Consider the following 26,894-nt stretch of genomic DNA (forward strand, 5'->3'; position numbering starts at 1 on the left):
CAATGGGAAAAGGTATGTTAATTAGTTCATATTAGTTCATACCATACTGATTTGGCTGGAATGAACTGGTTTGCAAAGTGAGCTTCAAAAACATAAAATAATAAAGTTAAAATACTCCAAATGTGTCATAACCATCCTGTTAAATTGTTACCCACGGTAGAAAGAGGGAAGAAAGCCAAATCTGCTAGAGGCCCAGCTGTGCTGGCAGCTCTCAGGGCGTAGAAAATTGATAGAAGCTGCTCCGTCCTGCAGCACATTCTTGGCTCCAGTAACCTTACTCCTCTCCGCTCTTCAAGTGCTCACATTATATAACTCTATGTATTAATATACATCCCCTTTAAATGATTGATATTCAGAATCAGGAAGAAGTCACATGTCACATTGACTTTGTTTTTATTGGCTATAGAGCAGTGATCACGGTGCACAGGGAGGAGGGGGGACTGGGGGAGAGCACAGCATTGCAGTGGATCAGACCTCCCCCTGTGCGACGTTAAAACCTTTTCTTCACACACATGGCTCAGCCCTTTTCCCCCTCAACTAGTAAGGACGTCTTCTGACTCCGCTGCCGGCAACAAATGGGTTAATTGTGCAGAAAGTCCCACTAGCAGGGTCCAAAGAACGAGAGTCTAACAGCATTTGAAAACCTCAGTCGCCTTTCATTTCCATATTACTAGCTGTGCAGAACAGAAATCGATACTAAACGGGACCAGGGTTAAACATTGTATTATCAGGACAGACTCCACTGCTGCAATTCTATCTAATGTGATAATTTCACTGCAGGTTATAAGGACAGAATCGTACAGCGCTAAGTATCTATATGAGAGATTTCCTGGCTGAGATATATCAGAGAGCGAATTGCTAGGTTTCTAATGCGTATAACAAATGATGAGTTTATGAAGAATTATTAACCCCACTGTCGCTGGAGCGCCCAGAGGAACGTTGAGGGAATCTCTTCGGTGAACTCTTCAGTTTTTTTTTTTTTTTTAAAGCACAAATTTCCTAAACTGCGCAGGTAAAACTGACTCTGCAGATGCCACATGCATTCTATTCACGCATTGCTAGGCATGCTTCCCAGAAGAAGAGCAATAGTGGAGAAGAAAGTGTCCCATAGTCTTCTTCACATGAGATGTTACGCTGCTCCATGGAAGGTGACAAGTCTTTCGTTGTCAGGGAATGATGTCAGCATGGTTTCAGAGGCCCCTTGCTGATTTTGAGGCTTTGCAGCTGGCGTGTGCTGTAGGATCAGGGAAGGGAGGATAGTCCTTATTTTATGAGGCGGGGGCAGAGAGGGAGATGAAGGGAGGATTCACATCCAAAATCCAAGGTCAAGATTGCTAGAGGATGAAGAAAATTAGAATGATTAATGTGAATTCTTATGCATTTTAGGCACATCTGTGTTGGAGGCTCCGTCACAGATTCTGTCAGAAATGACGAACATGATAGCACAGCAAGCAGCACTATGTTGACCGGTTAAATGACCGGCGATGTAACACTACAGGACAGATCCCATTATAGTCCATGCAGTCTGTTCTGTGCTGTTGGTGTTCGGCATGTGACAGATAAATTTTTTACGTCCATTACCATTTTTCTATTACTCTAACGGAACAGAAAAACAATATCCGACGGCATGTTTTCATACTGGCCACTAAACCGACTAATAGGCATCTCATCATCACAGGCAGGATTAGAATGGCAGATATCACCTATATGTAGATCGATATATCCACCATTCACAATAGCTGGTGGTCACATTTACTCTACCTTCCTGTACAATGACCTCTGCACAGAGCATGCCTATATATATAGAACAAAACAAAAGTAAAAAGCAGCACACAGCAATGAGGGTGCAAATCCTTCAATATGGACCAGAGACCAAGGTCTGCTCAATAGTAGTAGAAACAAAGGCAGCACTCCAACGTAACGTGAAGAAAGTGGATGGTTTATTATTAACCCATCTAGCAGCAACGTTTCAGCTCTACTCAATGGAGCCTTTGTTAAACTGTGTACACAGCTTAACAAAGGCTCCATTGAGTGGAGCTGAACTGTTGCTGCTAGATGGGTTAATAAACCATCCACTTTTTTCACGTTGCGTTGGAGTGCTGCCTTTGTTTCTACTACTATATACACTCACCTAAAGAATTATTAGGAACACCTGTTCTATTTCTCATTAATGCGATTATCTAGTCAACCAATCACATGGCAGTTGCTTCAATGCATGTAGGGTTGTGGTCCTGGTCAAGACAATCTCCTGAACTCCAAACTGAATGTCAGAATGGGAAAGAAAGGTGATTTAAGCAATTTTGAGCGTGGCATGGTTGTTGGTGGCAGACCGGCCGGTCTGAGTATTTCACAATCTGCTCAGTTACTGGGATTTTCATGCACAACCATTTCTAGGGTTTACAAAGAATGGTGTGAAAAGAGAAAAACATCCAGTATGCGGCAGTCCTGTGGGTGAAAATGCCTTGTTGATGCTAGAGGTCAGAGGAGAATGGGCCGACTGATTCAAACTGATAGAAGAGCAACGGTGACTGAAATAACCACTCGTTACAGCCGAGGTATGCAGCAAAGCATTTGTGAAGCCACAACACGCACAACCTTGAGGCGGATGGGCTACAACAGCAGAAGACCCCACGGGTACCACTCATCTCCACTACAAATAGGAAAAAGAGGCTACAATTTGCACGAGCTCACCAAAATTGGACTGTTGAAGACTGGAAAAATGGTTTCTTGAACATGACAATGAGTTCACTGTACTAAAATGGCCCCCACAGTCACCAGATCTCAACCCAATAGAGCATCTTTGGGATGTGGTGGAACGGGAGCTTCGTGCCCTGGATGAACTGCAACTGCAAGATGCTATCCTATCAATATGGGCCAACATTTCTAAAGAATGCTATCAGCACCTTGTTGAATCAATGCCACGTAGAATTAAGGCAGTTCTGAAGGCAAAAGGGGGTCCAACACCGTATTAGTATGGTGTTCCTAATAATTCTTTAGCTGAGTGTATATGGTATATGATATACACTATCTGGTATTAACTGGCAGAAATAATTACTGGTGACACATTCCCTTTAAGTAACTACCCCATTACATTTTACCTGCTGTCGCTCTCCAGGCTCTTCAGGAGAAGGTTCTGTTTCACAGTACACCACTGCCTTGGTGACCAGCATGTCTGGATGTTGCAGCTTTGCCTCCTTTATAGCCATGGCGAGGGCCTAGAAGTAAAGCAGCATAAATAAAGGCCAAGGTTTTGAAAATTATAGCACTGTTTCCATTTTTCTTCCAGTACCGGTACTTTGTTGCGCTAAAGTGCCCCAATGCTTGTTTAGACCCTAATTTCAGAACCCCAAGGGTCCATTCATATGTTCAGGTTTTCATGAGAATTAGGGCTCATACACACGACCGTATCCGTTTCTGATACCTGCTGTTTGCGTTCCGCATTTTGGAGATCGAATCGTCTTTCTCCTGTGTATAAATGCCAGTGTCATCCACTGATCCCCCTCCCCATAGCAGTGTCATCCAGATTCCCCTCCCCATAACTATGCCATCCACAGATCCCCCTCCCTTAACAGTGCCATTCACAGATTCCCCTCATAACAGTGCCATCCACAGATCCCAGTCAGTTCCCTGGACTGGAGAAGATCGTCTTGAAGACAGGGATGGTTGGGCATTCAGGGGTAGTCTTATATGGCGAGTTTAGCCCAAAACCTTTATTTTAAATTGAAAAGTTGGGGGTCGTCTTATACGCTGGAAAATACGGTACTTCCTCCCGACCTCCCCTGCCTTTTGCGTTCGTGCGTTGCTGTCGTAACGTCGAACAGAGGTGGAGCCACGGGCCAGCAACGCTAGGGTGAGCCTTATCTCCTCCAAGTGCAGAACGGATCCTGCACACGGTCACCATGAACAAGTCGTGAGGCCAGGCCCCGGCCACCAATGCACTGATCCCTAAGCCTGCTGTCTTCAAAAACTGTAAGTACTTAACCACCTCCCGACCGCCGTACGCGTATATGCGTCCGGGAGGTGGTTGCTTTACTCCTCCTGGACGCATATACGCGTCCTCTCGCGAGACGCGAGATTTCCTGTGAACGCGCGCGCACAGGCGCGCGCGCTCACAGGAACAGAAGGTAAGCGAGTGGATCTCCAGCCTGCCAGCGGCGATCGCTCGCTGGCAGGCTGGAGATCCGAATTTTTTAACCCCTAACAGGTATATTAGACGCTGTTTTCATAACAGCGTCTAATATACCTCCTACCTGGTCCTCTGGTGGTCCCTTTTGTTAGGATCGACCACCAGAGGACTCAGGTAGGTCAGTACAGTCCCACCAAACACTACACTACACTACACCCCCCCCCCCCCGGTCACTTATTAACCCCTTATAAACCCCTGATCACCCCATATAAACTCCCTGATCACCCCCCCTGTCATTGATCACCGCCCTGTCATTGATCACCGCCCTGTCAGGCTCCGTTCAGACGTCCGCATGATTTTTACGGATCCAATCCATGTATCCATGGATCCGTAAAAATCATGCGGAAGTCTGAATGGAGCCTTACAGGGGGGTGATCAATGACAGGCGGGTGATCACCCATATACACTCCCTTATCACCCCCTGTCATTGATCACCGCCCTGTCAGGCTCCATTCAGACGTCCGCATGATTTTTACGGATCCGATCCATGTATCCATGGATCCGTAAAAATCATGCGGACGTCTGAATGGAGCCTTACAGGGGGGTGATCACCCATATACACTCCCTGATCACCCCCTGTCATTGATCACCCCCCTGTCAGGCTCCATTCAGACGTCCGCATGATTTTTACGGATCCGATCCATGTATCCATGGATCCGTAAAAATCATGCGGACGTCTGAATGGAGCCTTACAGGGGGGGTGATCAGTGACAGGGGGGTGATCACCCTGATTACCCTGATCACCCCCTGTCATTGATAACCCCCCTGTAAGGCTCCATTCAGACGTCCGCATGCGTTTTGTGGATCCGATCCATGTATCCATGGATCCGTAAAAAATCATGCGGATGTCTGAATGGAGCCTTACAGGGGGGGTGATCAGTGACAGGGGGGTGATCACCCTGATTACCCTGATCACCCCCTGTCATTGATAACCCCCCTGTAAGGCTCCATTCAGACGTCCGCATGCGTTCTGTGGATCCGATCCATGTATCCATGGATCCGTAAAAAATCATGCGGATGTCTGAATGGAGCCTTACAGGGGGGGTGATCAGTGACAGGGGGGTGATCACCCTGATCACCCCCCTGTCATTGATAACCCCCCTGTAAGGCTCCATTCAGACGTCCGCATGCGTTCTGTGGATCCGATCCATGTATCCATGGATCTGTAAAAATCATGCGGACGTCTGAATGGAGCCTTACAGGGGGGTGATCACCCATATACACTCCCTGATCACCCCCCTGTCATTCATCACCCCCCTGTCAGGCTCCATTCAGACGTCCGCATGATTTTTACGGATCCGATCCATGTATCCATGGATCCGTAAAAATCATGCGGACGTCTGAATGGAGCCTTACAGGGGGGGTGATCAGTGACAGGGGGGTGATCACCCTGATTACCCTGATCACCCCCTGTCATTGATAACCCCCCTGTAAGGCTCCATTCAGACGTCCGCATGCGTTTTGTGGATCCGATCCATGTATCCATGGATCCGTAAAAAATCATGCGGACGTCTGAATGGAGCCTTACAGGGGGGGTGGTCAGTGACAGGGGGGTGATCACCCTGATTACCCTGATCACCCCCTGTCATTGATAACCCCCCTGTAAGGCTCCATTCAGACGTCCGCATGCGTTCTGTGGATCCGATCCATGTATCCATGGATCCGTAAAAATCATGCGGACGTCTGAATGAAGCCTTACAGGGGGGGTGATCAGTGACAGGGGGGTGATCAGGGAGTCTATATGGGTGATCACCCCCCTGTCATTGATCACCCCCCCTGTCATTGATCACCCTCCCCTGGTAAGGCTCCATTCAGCCATTTTTTTTGGCACAAGTTAGCGGACATTTTTTGTTTGTTTTTGTTTTTGTTTTTTCTTACAAAGTCTCATATTCCACTAACTTGTGTCAAAAAATAAAATCTCACATGGACGCACCATACCCCTCACGGAATCCAAATGCGTAAACATTTTTAGACATTTATATTCCAGACTTCTTCTCACGCTTTAGGGCCCCTAAAAAGCCAGGGCAGTATAAATACCCCACATGTGACCCCATTTCGGAAAGAAGACACCCCAAGGTATTCCGTGAGGGGCATATTGAGTCCATGAAAGATTGAAATTTTTGTCCTAAGTTAGCGGAAAGTGAGACTTTGTGAGAAAAAAAACAAAAAAAATCAATATCCGCTAACTTATGCAAAAAAAATAAAAATTCTAGGAACTCGCCATGCCCCTCATTGAATACCTTGGGGTGTCTTCTTTCCAAAGTGGGGTCACATGTGGGGTATTTATACTGCCCTGGCTTTTTAGGGGCCCGAAAGTGTGAGAAGAAGTCTGGGATCCAAATGTCTAAAAATGCCCTCCTAAAAGGAATTTGGGCCCCTTTGCGCATCTAGGCTGCAAAAAAGTGTCACACATCTGGTATCGCCGTACTCAGGAGAAGTTGGGGAATGTGTTTTGGGGTGTCATTTTACATATACCCATGCTGGGTGAGAGAAATATCTTGGTCAAATGCCAACTTTGTATAAAAAAATGGGAAAAGTTGTCTTTTGCCAAGATATTTCTCTCACCCAGCATGGGTATATGTAAAATGACCCCCCAAAACACATTGCCCAACTTCTCCTGAGTACGGCGATACCAGATGTGTGACACTTTTTTGCAGCCAAGGTGGGCAAAGGGGCACCTTTCGGATTTCGCAGGCCATTTTTTACACATTTTGATTTCAAGGTACTTCTTACACATTTGGGCCCCTAAATTGCCAGGGCAGTATAACTACGCCACAAGTGACCCCATTTTGGAAAGAAGACACCCCAAGGTATTCCGTGGGGGGCACGGCGAGTTCCTAGAATTTTTTATTTTTTGTCACAATTTAGCGGAAAATGATGATTTTTCATTTTTTTTCTTTTTTCCTTACAAAGTCTCATATTCCACTAACTTGCGACAAAAAATAAAAGATTCTAGGAACTCGCCATGCCCCTCACGGAATACCTTGGGGTGTCTTCTTTCCAAAATGGGGTCACTTGTGGCGTAGTTATACTGCCCTGGCAATTTAGGGGCCCAAATGTGTGAGAAGAACTTTGCAATCAAAATGTGTAAAAAATGCCCTGCAAAATCCGAAAGGTGCACTTTGGAATATGTGCCCCTTTGCCCACCTTGGCAGCAAAAAAGTGTGACACATCTGGTATCGCCGTACTCAGGAAAAGTTGGGCAATGTGTTTTGGGGTGTCATTTTACATATACCCATGCTGGGTGAGAAAAATATCTTGGTCAAATGCCAACTTTGTATAAAAAAATTGGAAAAGTTGTCTTTTGCCAAGATATTTCTCTCACCCAGCATGGGTATATGTAAAATGACAGCCCAAAACACATTCCCCAACTTCTCCTGAGTACGGCGATACCAGATGTGTGACGCTTTTTTGATGCCAAGGTGGGCAAAGGGGCACATATTCCAAAGTGCACCTTTCGGATTTCACCGGTCATTTTTTACAGATTTTGATTGCAAAGTACTTCTCACACATTTGGGCCCCTAAATTGCCAGGGCAGTATAACTACGCCACAAGTGACCCCATTTTAGAAAGAAGACACCCCAAGGTATTCCGTGAGGGGCATGGCGAGTTCCTAGAATTTTTTATTTTTTGTCGCAAGTTAGTGGAATATGAGACTTTGTAAGGAAAAAAGAGAGAAAAAAAAAAATCATCATTTTCCGCTAACTTGTGACAAAAAATAAAAAATTCTAGGAACTCGCAGTGCCCCTCACGGAATACCTTAGGGTGTCTTCTTTCCAAAATGGGGTCACTTGTGGCGTAGTTATACTGCCCTGGCAATTTAGGGGCCCAAATGTGTGAGAAGTACCTTGCAATCAAAATGTGTAAAAAATGGCCTGCAAAATCCGAAAGGTGCACTTTGGAATATGTGCCCCTTTGCCCACCTTGGCTGCAATAAAGTGTCACACATGTGGTATCGGCGTACTCAGGAGAAGTTGGGGAATGTGTTTTGGGGTGTCATTTTACATATACCCATGCTGGGTGAGAAAAATATCTTGGTCAAATGCCAACTTTGTATAAAAAAATGGGAAAAGTTGTCTTTTGCCAAGATATTTCTCTCACCCAGCATGGTTATATGTAAAATGACACCCCAAAACACATTCCCCAACTTCTCCTGAGTACGGCGATACCAGATGTGTCACACTTTTTTGCTGCCAAGGTGGGCAAAGGGGCGCATATTCCAAAGTGCACCTTTTGGATTTCACCGGTCATTTTTTACACATTTTGATTGCAAAGTTCTTCTCACACATTTGGGCCCCTAAATTGCCAGGGCAGTATAACTACCCCACAAGTGACCCCATTTTGGAAAGAAGACACCCCAAGGTATTCTGTGAGGGGCATGGTGAGTTCCTAGAATTTTTTATTTTTTGTCACAAGTTAGTGGAATATGAGACTTTGTAAGAAAAAAAAAAAAAAAAAAAAATCATCATCATTTTCCGCTAACTTGTGACAAAAAATAAAAAGTTCTATGAACTCACTATGCCCCTCAGCGAATACCTTAGGGTGTCTACTTTCCGAAATGGGGTCATTTGTGGGGGTTTTCTACTGTTTGGGCATTGTAGAACCTCAGGAAACATGACAGGTGCTCAGAAAATCAGAGCCGTTTCAAAAAGCGGAAATTCACATTTTTGTACCATAGTTTGTAAATGCTATAACTTTTACCCAAACCATTTTTTTTTTGCCCAAACATTTTTTTTTTATCAAAGACATGTAGAACTATAAATTTAGCGAAAAATTTATATATGGATGTCGTTTTTTTTGCAAAATTTCACAGCTGAAAGTGAAAAATGTCATTTTTTTGCAAAAAAATCGTTACATTTTGATTAATAACAAAAAAAGTAAAAATGTCAGCAGCAATAAAATGCCACCAAATGAAAGCTCCATTAGTGAGAAGAAAAGGAGGTAAAATTCATTTGGGTGGTAAGTTGCATGACCGAGCGATAAACGGTGAAAGTAGTGTAGTGCCGAAGTGTAAAAAGTGGCCTGGTCATGAAGGGGGTTTCACCTAGCGGGGCTGAAGTGGTTAAATTACAGTAATTCACAAAAAAAATCAATTACTTTGTTGTTTTATGAGGTAAGGGGGTTGGGACCCGTTGGGTGGTTAGAGGGGGGAGAATTAGGGAGGGGTCAATACTGTACTATCTCTACCCTGCACATTGTTTAAAAAAAAAAAAAAAAAGTAATCTGTAAAATACATTTGTGTTAGAAGTTGTGCTTTTTTAATTTTTAGACTAATAATACAGCCATTTTATTTAATGTATTTATGCTAATTTCTGTGCTGTTGGAGGGGGGGTGAGGGGCAGTATTACACAATCTTTATATATATTTTTATACAGATTGTGTAATACTGCCCCTCAGCCCCCTCCAACCAACACAGAAATTAGCACAAATGTATTAAATAAAATGGCTGCCTGTATCATTATTCTAAAAATTAAAAAAGCGCAACTTCTCACACACATACTATTTATATATTTTTTATACATCTGCAAAATATTTGTGTTTAACTAGAAATATGCATAGTTTATATTTTTTTTTTTACTTTTAGATGATGGACATTTTATTTTATTTCATACATACATTTGTGATGATTTTTTTTACAGAAAGGAAGATGTTAAGCTCTAACAGGAAAGGGTGGAGCCTAAAGAGGAAGGGGTGGGGATTACATGGGAAGGGGTTTGGCCTTGACAGGAAGGGGTGGGTCAAATTTATATTAGGGGGGTGCCCGAGTTTAGTCTCACCTAGGGCTGCACAAAACCAAGATACACCACAGGCTGTGGGCACATACTGTACCCCTTACACCTCACAAAGACTTCTAAGTTGAATACGTGTTTAACTGATACTGTAGTATACAGTAAATAATCGTAAAACCTCCTAACCGAACCGTTTTAATGAGGCTGTATTGCACTGAAGTATGCTGTCAGATTACTCTGCAATGAGCTGTCATGTACTGCAGTATTACCTGTTCTTGATCTACATCTTCATCTCCAGTAATAATTATCCTCTTCTCTATCCTTGTCTCAGAAAATCCACCTTTCACTGTCTGCTTAAGCATATTGGACAAAAGATCAAGTAAAGGAGAAATTGGTGAAATCAGAAAAACATTAATGTAAGCATAGGAATTTTAATGGTTGCCTGTATTCATATTCTGTGTACTATATTACACATTGTATTTGACATATAGAATACATTCATCGACAAAAAATAAACGCATCCACATTGCTGGGTTGGATTGCTGTAAAAACTCTGCCTGCAGTTATGTCTCAGGCAGATATGAAAATGATTACAGGTGTGGTTTGATTAGACAATGGATCTTGCCACAAGAGGGCCTAGAAGTGCTTCTCTGCCCCATAAAAAGACTCTCAGAGGCTACTTTTGTGTAGTGTACCTCTTGGTAAGAGATTACTGACTGTTAGACATGCCTCTAACCCTGGGTTCATACCTGAGCGTTCTGAAAGGAGCGCTCTGTATGCGCAATTGTACAGGCGTTTACAATCGCGCAGAGACAAGCGAACGCCCATTGTCGCGCAATCCTGAAAGTCTATGAACGGGAACGCGCGACAAAACGCCCCAAAGAAGCTCAAGAACTTTTTGGAGCGTAGGGCGTTTTACAGCTCGTTCAAAACGCTCAAGTGTGAACCAGTTGATAGCACACTGATAGCATTGGTTTTCATGTGTTGAGCGTTTTACAGCGCGTTTGAACGCGCTGTAAAAGGCTCAGGTGTGAACCCAGCGTTAGACTGAGAAAAGCAGGAAGGTCGTTTTGACAAATTTCCCGCCATCTAGGTCGTTCTGATCTAACTGTTAGGAGGTGTTGGGAGCAGTGGTTACATGGGGGCACACACACAGTGAACAGGCTCCGGATGCCTCAGACAGACCACCAGTAGAGAGTATGGTTTAATCCACAACAACTTGAGCAGCTCTCACAGTTTCATTGTCCACTATCCAGACACAAGTGGCGCCTCCATTACACACCCCTGTCTCTGCCCGCACCATTTCCAGGAGCTTAGCAGAAGAAAGGTGTCATGGTGCTCGTTACTTGTCCTGTCATTGACAGCCACCGTCGCCTTCATTTACAGTGGTGTGGTAAATGAGAAACCTGGACTGCTATGGACTAGAAGCATATTGGGGGTCATTTGTTAACCTGAAAGACACCTATATTAGGTGTATTTCAGGCGCAGATTGCGGCGCAACGGGTAGTTGCGCCGCAATCTGCGACTTTTCCCCGCTCACGCCAGGTCTCAAAGAGTAAGTGGGGAAGGGGACGGGCCAGAAGGCCCACCTCATTCATCATTTTCTACGCCTGGTTTAGGTGTAGAAAATGGTCTAAATGTAAGCCAGCTAGCAAGCTGTCTTATATTTAGAAGCGGCGTTGGGCGCGCCAAAGTTATGTAGAGGCCATCGCCTCTACATAACTTTGGTGATCCACTGCCAGAACAGGGGCTTCATAAGACCGGTGTCTAAAATGCTGGTCTTAATAAATGACCCCCATTGTCTTTAGCGACCAATCCAGGTTCTGTTTGGAATCCATCGACGGTCGAGTTTGAGTATGGAAGCCTGGTGATGAGCACTTCAATCCTGCCTTTGCTATGGAGTGACACACTGGCCAGTTGCTGGTATGATGATCTGGGGAGCCATCACACCTAGTAGGGATAAGAGGGACACTAACAGCTGAGTGATATGTGCAGGACATCCAGGCATTCTTCAGCAGGATAATGCTCACCCACACACATCAAGGGTTTTCCAGATTGTAACACTTCCTTGGCCTGCCTGGTCACCCGCATTTATGGGAACGGCTAAGGTGTAAGTTATATTCATCTAAGAATGTACAGGATCTACAGGGCCATCTGCAGCATATTACTATATGGAACCTGTATGCCTCCATGTCCAACCATATCTCATCTTGTATCCAGGATAGTGGTGACCCAACAGGTCCTAGAGCCTCCTTTCAACTGTAGTCCTAAACGTATCCTTTCGCTCTAATATTGTAATCACTTACATATGTCATCATCACATTCACACATAGCAAGTTTCATTCCATTCCAACATCTTTTTGGTGCGTTATTTTATTGCCAGTGAGTGTATATTGCCCTTCTTTTAAAGTATTTAACAGTGCTTGAAATCATCAATAACTAAGTCTGCTTGGTCGGGGTAGACCTATAATTCTGAACACTGTAAAAGTAGCTTTGCCTAAAATAAGGCTACAGCCAGGTCCATAAATATTGGGACATGGAAACAATTCTAACATTTTTGGCTCTATACACCACCACAATGAATTTGAAATTAAACAAACAAGATGTGCTTTAACTGCAGACTGTCAGCTTAAATCTGAGGGTATTTACATCCAGCTTATGTTCAATAAGGCTGGAGGGGTTAAAAAAATTATAATAATAATTTAACTCACCTTAATCCACTTGTTCGCGCGCCGGCATCTCTTCTGTCTTCTTCTTTGAGGAATAGGACCTTTGATGACGTCACTGCGCTCATCACATGGTCCATCACATGATCTTTTACCATGGTGATGGGTTATGTGACTGACCATGTGATGATCGCAGTGATGTCATCAAAGGTCCTATTCCTCAAAGAAGAAGACAGAAGAGATGTCGGCTGTGCGAACAAGTGGATTAAGGTGAGGTAAATTATTATTTTTATTTTTTTAACCCCTCCAGTGCTATTGTACTATGCATTCTGTATTAAGAATGCTATTATTTTACCTTATAACCATGTTATAAGGGAAAATAATAATGATCGGGTCTCCATCTCGATCGTCTCCTAGCAACCGTGTGTGAAAATCGCACCGTATCCGCACTTGCTTGCGGATGATTGCGATTTTCATGCAGCCATTCACTTCTATGGGGCCTGCGTTGCCTGAAAAACGCACAAAATAGAGCTTGCTGCGATTTTTCACGCAACGCCCAAGTGATGCGTTAAAATCACCGCTCATGTGCACAGCCCCATAGAAATGAAGGGGTCCGGATTCAGTGCGGGTGCAATGCATTCACTTCACACATTGCACCTGCGCGGAAAACTCGCCCGTGTGAAAGGGGCCTATAAGTCACGGTCAGACCCTCAAAAGAGTCTGGTAAGGCTACTTTCACACGAGCGTTTTCCATTTTCGCTATTGAAATCCGTCATAGGGTCTAAATAGCAGAGGAAAACGCTTCAGTTTTGTCTCCATTCATTGTCAATGGGGACAAAACTTAACAGAACGGAGTGCACCAGAAAGCATTTCGTTCCGTTTCATTGCGTTCCCATGACGCACACAAAAGCGCAGCAAGCAAATTCTATTAATCACCTCATTATTCTTCTAATGTCAAAGTATTAAAATATATTTCACATTACTATGCATTTTCCAAAATGTCCTCACCTTTGTCACATGGGTAGTTGTGGATGATGACAATGTTTCTGCTGTGCCGTGGGTAATATTTGCAGTATGGGAAACCTGAAGGAATACGTTCTGCACTTAGTAACAAAAGTCCACTTAATATCAACATGAGAGTAACGCTTTGGTTTCTTGTGTAACTTACATGTTGTGTACGAGCCACATCTGCCTGTAGAGGTTGGATGCTCTCACCAGATGCTTCGGCTTTTCCAAGATCTCCACTTCCGAGGTCTGTCCTGTTCTCCTCCACCTGCAATGCAGTCAAGATGTAACAACAATGACCATAGACAATATTTTACAGTGTTTTCTTCATACCATGCAGCCCAGAAGTCACAGACATAAAAATAAGATGCTATTAGTCCCTTGTCATAAAATCCAAGAGCAGCTGCATCAATACATAAAAAATATAAAAAGTAAAATTCCATAAATTCATTTCAGGTCCCATTTGGCCAAATTGGCTGATAGACTCGATTCAGGAAAAATAAATTCAGTGAATCGAGAACTGCCCCCTTTGCCCTGAAAAGTTGTGTATGAGACTTTGAGGTTTCTTAGGGCCATATCCAACCCTTTTCATGATCTTTAACACCAAGACAGTTTTAGTAATGTCAAAGTGACAGCGACATATGGCTATGGGTAACGAATGGCAGCCGGTGGTAACAAATTGGGGGACATTTACTAAGCATGTTGCACCAGAATTATAGAGTAAAATGCGCCAAAAAGAATGGTATTTTGATTTGCGCCAACTATATTAATTTTCACTGTAAAGAATGCATCACGTCAGAAATGAATTATAAATGTCAAAGTGGACGGGGCTATCAAATTGACGCATATTTCGCCTCATTTATCATCCTCTTATCTGAAGAAATGGCTCCAATTGTTGAGGACAATTAAGCCAGCTTATGTGGTGGTGTTTTGTGTAAAAAGTTGTGTTTATGGAATAAAGATGCGACTTTTTATCAAAAAGTCGCATTTATAAAAAGAAAACCAACTCATTGTGCGAACAAGTGATTAAAGTATTAAACAGGAGGCATTACATTTTTCTAATATGAGCTAAACAACAGGGTTCTGTCAGTAAATTGACATCCAACAAAAACAAAATAATAACGAAAACGTCCTGAGTGTGAGACAAAAGTTGCAATTTACCAGTGAAAATGTTGCAAATATGCTTTAAAAGTCGCAAAATATGCTTCAAAAGTCTCAAGAGTGGTCTGGCAGGAGGGTGGCTGAAATGGCTCTTTTTGGTTTTAAAAAAAGGCGCATTTTTGTGCCATTGGTGTTAAAATGTCGCAAATAGGGAGAAATAGGCGGATAATCAAGTTTATATTTTAAAAAGTCACATTTTAAAAGTGGTGTGCACCTTTTTTATATATGAGGTAAAATAAATCACCACTTTTGATTTGTAATGTTAGTATTTTTTTGGTGCAAATTACACAATTATTGATAAATGTCCCCCATTGTGTTGTCGGAATAAAAAAAAAAATTTAAATGGTCCAAAAATTATCTGTTTTTAGTGGCAGATCTTTTCTCTGTCTTCTGATATGTAAACTGGTGGCTCCCACTGTGAGTGAGCATTTGTGGTGGCTGAATCACAAAAGTTTCAGATTCACTGAAAGTAGAATATTTTGGGAAATGCATAATAAATTCTATTAGTATAGAATCGATTTGCTCATCTCTAATAAAAACTCCATGTAAATAATATTAAAGGGAACCTGTCACCATGAAATGCAGTGCTAGCTGCATACTGTAAAATATAGCGCAGAAGGAGCTGAGCAGATTGATATATAGTTTTGTGAGAAAAGATTCAATAAAACTGTATTCATTTAAACCTCTGCTCATTTTATGCATGGGAGTCCGGTGGTTGGAGCCACTCAGTGACTGACAGCTAACTCTCCATAACTAAGCATAAAGATCACTGTTAGGACCACCCACATGACTCTTGTGCATAAAAAGACCTTAGGTTTAAATGCATAAATTATAGGTTTTACAGAATTTATTCCTGAAAAACTTTATATCAATCTGCTCAGCTCCTCCTGCTCTAGACTATGTTGCCTGCAGATTGCACTGCATTTTGTGGCAACAGGTTCCCTTTAAGCCAAACATATACATGGTTCTGTACAAAGCAACTGCAATCTACTAGGTGCCAAGCTTGTTCGTTATAGCATCACGGTACTACTCCATCACACTGATTGTTTTCATAGACAAGAGTCCATAGAGTCAACTATTGAGGTGAAGAAGCCCCATATAATAAAATGAGGCCAACCACCTGGTGCTTATGACACATACCCATTGTGGGATAAAGGGACCCTGAACATGTCCGCCACCATCTTTCCTTGCTGTTTTGTAGAGCAAAGTGTGGCATTATCCTTAGACTGGAATGAGGGAGTCATGTGTATAAATAACAAAACAGGTTCATTGTGAACTGCGTTCCTTCTCTCCTTAAAAGGAACCTGTCAGGGATTTTTTGGGTCTCAACCCACCACCACTAGCTGCATAGGATTGTGGACCAGCTTCAGATAATGCACCATCTTCAGGGATATCAATTAAGGTAGATTGGGTGGGATTAGGGCATGGCCAGCTTACATTTTCTCCTGAGTGTTTTGACTTCAAAAACGTTAAAGCACATCTGTCAGCAGGTTTGTCCCTATGACACTGGCTGACCTGTTACATGTGCACTTGGCAGCTGAAGACATCCGTGTTGGTCCCATGTTCACATTTGGCTGCATTGCTGAGAAAAATGATGTTTTAGTATTTACAAATTAGCCTTTAGGAGCAACGGGGGCATTGCCATTACACCTAGAGGCTCTGCATTTCTGCAACTGGCATGCCCTCTGCACTTTGATTGACAAGGCCAAGCAGTGTAAACGTCATCACACCTGGTCCTGTCAATCAAAGTGGAGAGGAAGCAGAAGTTGCAGAGAGAGCAGAGCCTATAGGTGTAATGGCAACGCCACCATTGCTCCTAGAGGCTTATTTGCATTTATTAAAACTAAATTTTTCTCAGCAATATGGACAAATCTGAACATGGGACCAACACAGATGCCTTCAGCTGCCAAATGTACATGTAACAGATCAGCCAGTGTCATAGGTACAAAACTGCTGGCAGATGCCCTTTAACTAGCATTCAGTGCACTCAAGGATTATAATTCTTTTTTAATCCTGCATCTTCTTTGGCTGATGAGCACACCTTTATAAAGCACACGAGTGAAAGAGTCAGTCAGTGGTGGCGGTTTGGAGAGCTAAAAGCTTCTGACATGGTTATACCTCCTTAGTGGCATATAGGCATTTTATTAATCCCTCAGAACAGTATGCTGCTGGAAAGACTGTTTGTCAAAGGGATTTTCAGAGAGTTTTTTTTACTGATGACCTAGCCTCTGGAATACCCCTTTAAGGGTCCATTCACACGTCCGTGAATGTGTCCGCACCCGTTCCGCAAATTGTGTGGAACTGGTACATACCCATTCATTCTCTATGGGAACGGAATGGAAGCGGAGAGCACACTATGTGCTATCCGCATTTCCGGAGCGTGGCCCCGACCTTACGGTCCGCGGCTCCGGAAAAAATAGAACATGTCCTATTCTTCTCCACAATTGCGGACGAATAGGCAGTTCTGTGGGGGTGCTGGCCGGGTGTCGTTCGGATCCTCAATGCACTACAGACGTGTGAATGGACCCTAAAGCTATTTTTAAACCACATTTGTCTAGTATGTCTGACATACACATCTGGATGCCAAATTACACAATAAATCAACATAAGAATAGTTCAATTTGCTGACAGCAAGCAGATGTCACGTTAAATGGTGATGAAACACAAATTATAATGGAAAGTTGCCAAAGCTTTACAGACATAAGACTGTGGATTCACTGAACAACCGGGTTCATTCTTCTTTTTTGAAATTGTTACCTGAGTGGTTTGCACAGTAGTAATCTGTGTGTGTGTAATGGTTTCTCCATCTGTCCTGCTAACCGCGTTCACACTAGTGATGACCTCTTGCTGCACTGTCTTCAGATGCGACTGTGTGAAAAAAAGAATAGGGTTACAAACATCTAGGCAAAATACATGGAAAACAGCTTATGAATATGGAAGACATGAATGACCATAACAAACATGCACAGGATGGGTTTAGGATGTTTAATAAAATGATGTACATGAACATGCTAGAAAAACCTGTCAATGCCATGCGTCAGTGGAGATGACATCCTGTAGAATTTTAGGCTGTAAAGATGGAGGTTAAGAGCATGCACATGGTGGTGTCATGGCACAGTGACATGCAATGTCAAGTAACAAGCTGGGGAACACAAACAACAATAAATGTAGGGTGGAAACTTGGACATAAACGTGTACGTATTGGACCGTGACGTGCATTTCCAGCACCTTCGAGGCACTTGACACTTTCAGTGATGTACCGCAGACCTGGACAGCCACTTTAAGATGCCGCAGGTCACATATTTACTGGAAGGAATGACAACACAGACAAGGGTACGTCTGGACACTCCATGCTGTAACTCTGTACCTCCGTTGTCTCCTCCTCTGTCTTATCTCCGTCATGTTCTTCTTGGGGGGCAGTTGTAGGGTTGTCAGTGGTGCCTCCATCACCCTGGTCTCTGTTCAACTCTGGCAGGCTGCGTGTGAAATCTTCAAAGCCTACATTGGAGTGGTAATCTCCAATGACGGTGAAGTCCACCTCGGCCTCCAGACTGGATGTAGAACTGACGGTTATGCTTGAGCACTTCCTCTCAATGCTCAGTTGGTTCTCCTTTAGGAGCCCCGCACTTTGCTCCTCCTCTCCTGCCGTGCGTCCTTCATCTGCTTCCCTGCTGCTCACTCTCTAAGGGAATGTAAAAAGCCATGATGGCGAAAGATCTCAGTGTGACATTACTCAAAGGGGAATGGTGAGTTCAGATGGGCTTGTGATAATGCCCTTCCATAATCATTTGGAAAAATTTACAAAGGATTATTAACAATTACACCCATTATTTTTTTATAAGTCTCCAGCTTATCCAAAGGGAATCTGATTTAAGTGGACATAGCAACGTAAGTAAACATCCAACTGCTATTATTATGTGAATATGTCCATTAATGGAACGCATTAGGCGACACATTAAGGATTTGACAAGGATTTAGGCACAAATTCTGCACCTAAATCCTCATCAAATCCACTGACATCCCACTTCCAATTTAAATTAATGCAAATACTGTATGTATTTCCCAGAGAATGAGAACCGTTTCACTAGTGCCACCTATTTCATGTGATTTCTTATAAGTCAACATCTGACTTTAACAATTCTTGGAACGTGATTAAGGAAAATTACCAAGCCACCCATCCATCTGTTGACAGCTGTTTTAGGGTATTTAACCCTCATAGATATGGAGTAGGATGCTGGTTGGCTGAGTGAGATGCCTTTGAGTGCTGTGCTCTCTTCAAACAGCTGATCGGCAAGGATGCTGGGAGTCGGACCCCCCACCAGTCTTATACTGATCACCTGATTGGTCATCGATATTGAAAACCAGACCCCCCTTCCCCAAGCTACTATCCTACTCTGTACTGATAAAGGAAAAACTCCCTGAAACAAGTCTCGCTGAAGAGATGGATGTTGACTTATATGCAAGTGAAACCCATTCACATGCAGAGGAAAGAATCCGCATGGAATACCGACTATGCTGCGGACTTTTAAATTGGCAATAGGGCTAATCCTTGTGCAAATACTCCAGCCCATCCATGGCAGAAATAGGAGTGTCAGCCTCTGATTTCTGCTGGAAAATACATATAAAATTTGCTCTATGCAAATCCTAAATGTGTGAACCTCGGCACATCACTTCCTGATCTCTTGAGTTCAGTAGAGGTTATCAAGCTCATTTAGGATTTGCATTTTACTTCAACTCTCAGAGTACACCTGATGATGTATCTATACTGCATTGTGATGTCAGAAGACAACGAATGTTATGCCGATTTCTATGTTGTGTTACAATGTAGTTTACCATTCATGTAGTTTAGCAAAAAAAAAAAAAAGGTTTTCTTTTTTTTTTTCCATAGATCATGTTTTACTGCATATATAATTTATTATACATCCTTCTAAGTCAGAAAATGATACTGTGCAAACAGAATCAGGGCAGGCCATAGCCCTGACCTGAAAAAGAACAATCCCGGATTTCCTATAACCCTGGTCCGGCAGGGAGACCTCTCTGAGAGCAGATGGGATGTCCCTTTCCTCCCAAGAAGTTGACTCAAGTGGTTGACTCTAGAGCAGGAGAGAAGGGTTAGAGTGAAGAATTTCCAAGGGGCAGAGAGCAAGACCTTCAGCACAATGCATGAGACTGATGCTGGGCAGCACAGCATCAAAGCGAGGCTTGATGGGATGCTGATTCACTAAGCTGTATTAAATTGTTCCCAAGGGACCATATTGGTTGTATTTTCTATATTTTATACAGTGTAGATAAAAGTAGGGGCACAGGAACTAAATGACAATATAGGGAACAGACCGATGGATATATGAACAAAATAAAACCGTGAAAGAGGCTAAAAAGTAAACCAAAGGCCTACATGAAAGGAGATGTGGGTTGGCTAAGATTGTAGAACATATTTAAGAACATATTTCATCTTATTCCAAGACTTAATACAGCTCAGTGAATCAGTGTCCAAATGCATAGCACAAAAGCAAGAAAACAGCAGCCTCGGTGCAGTGAGTGTGGAGGAGGTGGGATGGAGATTAGTAACTATTTCTTATCCATGAAGGAGCAAATCGCAAGGCATTTCAATCCATTTATGCATTTAGTATGAGACATGAATTGCAGGGTACCTGCCAAGCATTGATTTTCCCAGACGACTAAGAAAATTACTGCAGGAGCCAATGAATCACTGTCATGTCATTGAAAGCGCCTGATTTCCTGGAGTGGGGAAGATGTATTTTAGTGATGTTGCCAGATTAGTTAAGAAGAGGATGTAGCTTCACCTCTCTTTATCTTTTCCACCAGCTCTCCTTCCCGTCTCCTCTTTTGCTTCCATGCTTTTCAGACTGATATTTTTGGGGACGGGGTATTTTAAGCCAGACGGTACTCCAGCCAGAAGCAGATGGTGGGAGAGAATTGGCACAGACAGGCAGACAGATCCCATTATGACACCATGCCCCTTCGTATACACACACAGGGACCGGGCGTGCTAGCCAAACCACAACACTCTAATGCCAAGCAGTTTTGGTGCCTCTTTCCCTCCCCCCTAACAAACATGCTACTTCCGAGGATTTAACACAGTTACCGCCACATCGGTGAGTGTTATTTCACAGCCTGAGTCTGGAGATGAAAGGTCCCCAGGAGTGTCTGTTGTGGATTCAGCAGGGCTGGCGGTTCCTTCTTGATAAGGAGCAGCATGGTTCCTAGGATTTGGTTGAACAAGAATTTGTTCACTTTGATTACTGGCTGCAACTACTTCTTGATGACCCCGTTCTCTTGGAAGGCTCACGGGTAATGGTATGATGGTTGGTAGCATAAAGTGAAGCACTGGTGGGCCCCAATCTTCCAGAGATAAATCTTCTGTGCCTCTTTCGGCTGTCATTTGTACACTTGAAGACATTGGTTCATTCGGAAGTTTAGATGTCGAAGCCTCTTCTGTATTACCTGTGCTTGTTGCACATCCGTCTTCAGTCATTTCTTCAGTATGATCATCCGGCATTAGGATATCAGTCGTGACATACTCCCTTAAGGTTTCCTTCACTGTTTCATCTTGCTGCCTCTCCTCTTTTCTACCAGTTAGTACAGAAGATTCCATTTGCTCATAAGGATGCTGGGATGTTGCACATATGCTTGTGTCCTCTGCATCGTCTGATTTCTTAGGTTGCTGGTATCCTGAACTCTCACACCATATTAAAGTTTTTTGTTGGTCTTCCCAGTGGGCCTCGTTGCTCCACTCGCCTTCGGTTTCATCAGCACTGTCATCAGCTTCTTCTTCATCACATAAAATAACACGCCTGCACTCTCCAATCTCCACAATGGTCCTACTCATATCATGAGCTCTTTCTGATGATCCAGATGCTACCGCTCCTCTCTCTGTCCGCTTTATGGAGGGTTCTTCTCCATCTACTTCCTCTCCCCTACTCCAGACTTGTCCTTGTTTTAAATCCATTTTTATAGCCCATTCTCGGCTCTCATCTGCAGGTGCACCATCTGGCGCTGTCCTGGCTTTACTTTCCACTAAATCCCATTCACTAGTTACCATCACCAGGCGCTCTTCCCTTTGTGTTAACCTGATTCTTCTCTCCACTCCCTTTACCATAGGTACTACTTTTTCAGTACCTTTCTCCTCGTGTGGGTCCTCAGTTTCTCTCTTCCCCCTATCCTTGAGAAGTTGTATGTCATCTTCCCTGTTGGGGGACAATTCCTGTCCAGGAATCTGGACAGTTTGAGATTTTGGCACCTCTTCAAATGAAGCATGAGAGTTTTCGGTTCTCCTTTCTATAAAAACCCAATGCTCCATGCCCTGCATGGTAATCAGAGCAAGACGAGTTAGCTACTAATGCACAGTGAGAGTAAGAATGGGCAATATATAATGTCTCATTTGTTTCTCTTGTGTATATATCGTTTACTAATGATACATCAGTAAGGTTCACACTCACAGAAAAGTATACATTCAGACATGGTACATAGCTCTGCCCTATATGCAAGGATGGTGAAAGCAGACCATAACCGGACTAATTACTGTAGATGCTATGAGCCTTCTGAATGGAGGCCATATTCTATTGGGACATTCAGGGAATGTGCTACTTAAATTAATCAGTTGCACAAAAAAAAAAAAAAAATCTGCGCCTGCATTATGCATATGGATGTGGTGCATTACTTTAGACTGAGTCCTCTGGTAGGTGAATGCACTAGAAGCAAATTGCAAAAACAGAAACCAATTGATCCCTTGAGGAACACAATGCCTAGTCTTACAGGATTAATAAACTTATAATCATCTTGACGTACTTACAGGGGCGTAGCTATAGGGGGTGCAGAGGTAGCAGTTGCTACAGAACCCAAAAGCCTGAGGGGGCCCAAAGACCCTTGTGCCACATAAGAAGACAACTGTATTATAGAAAGTGCATGCTGGGAGGGCATTGTTATAGATTTTGCACTGGGACCCAGAATCTTTACGTTACACCTCTGGCTGGAGGGAATGGGTTAGGTCCAAAATTTGGCATGGGGGGGGGGGTGGGTACAGTTAAAAATTTTTCCTCAGGCAGCAGGAAGGTTATGTGCTTCCCTAACTCTGGCAACAAAGCACTGAGGGAAAAGGGGCCCAAGCTGAACTCTTGCCCCAGGGCCCTTGAGCCTTTAGCTACGCCCTTGCGTACTTACGATAAATTACTATTATCATTTTATAAAAATGCGTCATTGTTGGTATAGTGCCAGATTAAAGCCTTTGGACTTTTATGGCAGTAGCCTGTGTGATAAAATAACTAGGAAAGGGTTTTTCCCATAACCAACATGTATCGCCTATCCACGTATCACCTGTGTGAATAGAGTAGTATTACACATGTGTGGCCACCGCTCCATTCACTTCTGTGGGATTAACGGAAACAGTCAAGCACTATAATTATCAGCCCCATAGAGGTAAGTGGAGCGGTGGTCACCACTCCATTCACATACGGACACCCATTCTCATGACAGTCAGATGATTGTACATTCATCACCTATTCAGTGGGCGGATGACACATGTTGGTTATGGGAAAATCCTTTATAAGCCTCACATTTCAATTCGTCTATTGCTTTAGCACTGTCATACCTTTCTATTAAAGTGCACTGATGATGTGCCATACTTACATGTGGCCAATCACTAAACATAGGTGTTACGTGTCATACATACGCCACTGCGGCCAGTTATTGGCTGCAAAGATCCCATGTCAGTACAGCATGTCATCACTGCAGTGAACGACAGAGACCATGAGACTGTCAGCACTGGAGTCACTGGGGATTTAAAGAGGACCTTTCACCTCTCCTGACAGGCCTGTTTTAATGGCTACATACATTTCCCATGTAATAACAATTCTGGAACATCTATTCTTATGGCTCTATGTTGTGCCATTCCTGTATTATTTCTACTAGAAGTTATGAGTGAATTGCTAGCAGTTTGCAGTAAGGGTACAGAGGGGAGGTAACCAGTTGGGGGTTTGTACCTGCACAGACTTACTCTATCCAATCAGTGCTGCCATTTTCAGACTGTGCAGATACAACCCCCCCCCCCCCCCCCCCCCCAACTTGTTACCTCCCCTCTGTACCCTGACTGCAGACTGCTAGTAATTCAGTCATAACTTCTAGTAGAAATAATAAAATGACACAACATAGAGTCATAGAATAGATGCTCCAGAATTATTACATGGGGAATGTATGGAGCTATTAAAACAAGCATGTCAGTAGAGGTGAAAGGTCCTCTTTAATTGCTGAAACCCTTCTCATCTGCCTGCAGTGAAAAAGTATTAAGTATTTACCTGACAGATCCCATGCCGCCAATTAAGTTTTTTTGGCTGGGCTCTATTTTCCCGGCTGCAGTGGTGACACTTGACCACTGCAGCCAGTCTTTGGGGGTTCACCACTGAGGCCAGTGATTGGCTGCAGCAGTCACGTGTTGTGGACATGGCATCACAGCTGTAGCCAGGAAAATAGAGAACCAGGAGAACCAGAACAGCAACATGACATCTGTCAGTTAAGTGCTTACCAGTTCATTACTTCAGGCAGATCTCAAGAATTGTCTGGTTTCCTCCTGTAACCGGACAAGCCCTTTATGTAAAGAGGGATATGTATAAAGAAAATATGTACAGTTAGGTCCATATATACTTGGACACTGACACAAATTTTGTTTTTATTGCCTGTTTATATAATGGACATAAAGTCCAGACTTTTAGCTTTCATTTGAGGGTATCCACATTAAAATTGGATGAAGGGTTTAGGAGTTTCAGCTCCTTTACATGTGGCACCCTGTTTTTAAAGGGACCAAAAGTAATTGGATAATTGATTTAACCACTTCAGCCCCGCTAGGTGAAACCCCCTTCATGACCAGAGCACTTTTTACACTTCGGCACTACACTCCTTTCACCGTTTATCGCTCGGTCATGCAACTTACCACCCAAATGAATTTTACCTCCTTTTCTTCTCACTAATGGAGCTTTCATTTGGTGGTATTTTATTGCTGCTGACATTTTTACTTTTTTTGTTATTAATCAAAATGTAACGATTTTTTTGCAAAAAAATGACATTTTTCACTTTCAGCTGTAAAATTTTGCAAAAAAAACGACATCCATATATAAATTTTTCGCCAAATTTATTGTTCTACATGTCTTTGATAAAAAAAAAATGTTTGGGCAAAAAAAAAATGGTTTGGGTAAAAGTTATAGCATTTACAAACTATGGTACAAAAATGTGAATTTCCGCTTTTTGAAACAGCTCTGACTTTCTGAGCACCTGTCATGATTCCTGAGGTTCTACAATGCCCAGACAGTAGAAAACCCCCACAAATGACCCCATTTCGGAAAGTAGACACCCTAAGGTATTCGCTGATGGGCATAGTGAGTTCATAGAACTTTTTATTTTTTGTCACAAGTTAGCGGATAATGATGATGATTTTTATTTTTTTTATTTTTCTTACAAAGTCTCATATTCCACTAACTTGCGACAAAAAATAAAAAATTCTAGGAACTCGCCATGCCCCTCACGGAATACCTTAGGGTGTCTTCTTTCCAAAATGGGGTCACTTGTGGCGTAGTTATACTGCCCTGGCAATTTAGGGGCCCAAATGTGTGAGAAGAACTTTGCAATCAAAATGTGTAAAAAATGACCGGTGAAATCCAAAAGGTGCACTTTGGAATATGTGCCCCTTTGCCCACCTTGGCAGCAAAAAAGTGTGACACATCTGGTATCGCCGTACTCAGGAGAAGTTGGGGAATGTGTTTTGGGGTGTCATTTTACATATACCCATGCTGGGTGAGAAAAATATCTTGGTCAAATGCCAACTTTGTATAAAAAAATGGGAAAAGTTGTCTTTTGCCAAGATATTTCTCTCATCCAGCATGGGTATATGTAAAATGACACCCCAAAACACATTCCCCAACTTCTCCTGAGTACGGCGATACCAGATGTGTCACACTTTTTTGCTGCCAAGGTGGGCAAAGGGGCACATATTCCAAAGTGCACCTTTCAGATTTTGCAGGCCATTTTTTACACATTTTGATTGCAAGGTACTTCTCACACATTTGGGCCCCTAAATTGCCAGGGCAGTATAACTACGCCACAAGTGACCCCATTTTGGAAAGAAGACACCCCAAGGTATTCCGTGAGGGGCATGGCGAGTTCCTAGAATTTTTTATTTTTTGTCACAAGTTAGCGGAAAATGATGATTTTTTTTTTTTTCTCTTTTTTCCTTACAAAGTCTCATATTTCACTAACTTGCGACAAAAAATAAAAAATTCTAGGAACTCGCCATGCCCCTCACAGAATACCTTGGGGTGTCTTCTTTCCAAAATGGGGTCACTTGTGGCGTAGTTATACTGCCCTGGCAATTTAGGGGCCCAAATGTGTAAGAAGTAGTTTGCAATCAAAATGTGTAAAAAATGGCCTGCAAAATCTGAAAGGTGCACTTTGGAATATGTGCCCCTTTGCCCACCTTGGCAGCAAAAAAGTGTGACACATCTGGTATCGCCGTACTCAGAAGAAGTTGGGGAATGTGTTTTGGGGTGTCATTTTACATATACCCATGCTGGGTGAGAGAAATATCTTGGCAAAAGACAACTTTTCCCATTTTTTTATACAAAGTTGGCATTTGACCAAGATATTTTTCTCACCCAGCATGGGTATATGTAAAATGACACCCCAAAACACATTCCCCAACTTCTCCTGAGTACGGCGATACCAGATGTGTGACACTTTTTTGCTGCCAAGGTGGGCAAAGGGGCACATATTCCAAAGTGCACCTTTCGGATTTCACCGGTCATTTTTTACACATTTTGATTGCAAAGTTCTTCTCACACATTTGGGCCCCTAAATTGCCAGGGCAGTATAACTACGCCACAAGTGACCCCATTTTGGAAAGAAGACACCCCAAGGTATTCTGTGAGGGGCATGGCGAGTTCCTAGAATTTTTTTTTTTTTGTCGCAAGTTAGTGGAATATGAGACTTTGTAAGGAAAAAAGAGAAAAAAAGAAAAATCATCATTTTCCGCTAACTTGTGACAAAAAATAAAAAATTCTAGGAACTCGCCATGCCCCTCACGGAATACCTTGGGGTGTCTTCTTTCCAAAATGGGGTCACTTGTGGCGTAGTTATACTGCCCTG

At 43.0% G+C, this 26,894-nt stretch overlaps 1 protein-coding gene across 4 annotated transcripts in view; it reads right to left on the minus strand.

Moving 5' to 3' along the window:
* Positions 1-376: 376 nt before the first annotated feature.
* The window catches only part of EPB41L1 (erythrocyte membrane protein band 4.1 like 1), a 169,475-nt gene continuing 142,957 nt past the window's right edge, over positions 377-26,894 (minus strand). For 3 of the 4 annotated variants that reach the window (XM_044296861.1, XM_044296859.1, XM_044296860.1), the window contains 7 exons: positions 18,115-18,429; positions 17,505-17,615; positions 13,750-13,854; positions 13,590-13,664; positions 10,185-10,265; positions 3,099-3,215; positions 377-1,334 (listed from right to left, as the gene is read on the minus strand). In XM_044296861.1, coding sequence (XP_044152796.1) covers positions 1,326-1,334; positions 3,099-3,215; positions 10,185-10,265; positions 13,590-13,664; positions 13,750-13,854; positions 17,505-17,615; positions 18,115-18,429 — 813 coding nt within the window. In that variant the 3' untranslated portion in view covers positions 377-1,325. Of the gene's footprint in view, positions 1,335-3,098; positions 3,216-10,184; positions 10,266-13,589; positions 13,665-13,749; positions 13,855-17,504; positions 17,616-18,114; positions 18,430-19,729; positions 19,841-20,853; positions 22,072-26,894 lie in introns of all 4 variants that reach the window. The other variant, XM_044296862.1, reaches the window with a different exon arrangement.

This window comes from Bufo gargarizans, chromosome 6, assembly GCF_014858855.1.
Source record: "Bufo gargarizans isolate SCDJY-AF-19 chromosome 6, ASM1485885v1, whole genome shotgun sequence".
NCBI classification, from domain to species: domain Eukaryota; kingdom Metazoa; phylum Chordata; class Amphibia; order Anura; family Bufonidae; genus Bufo; species Bufo gargarizans.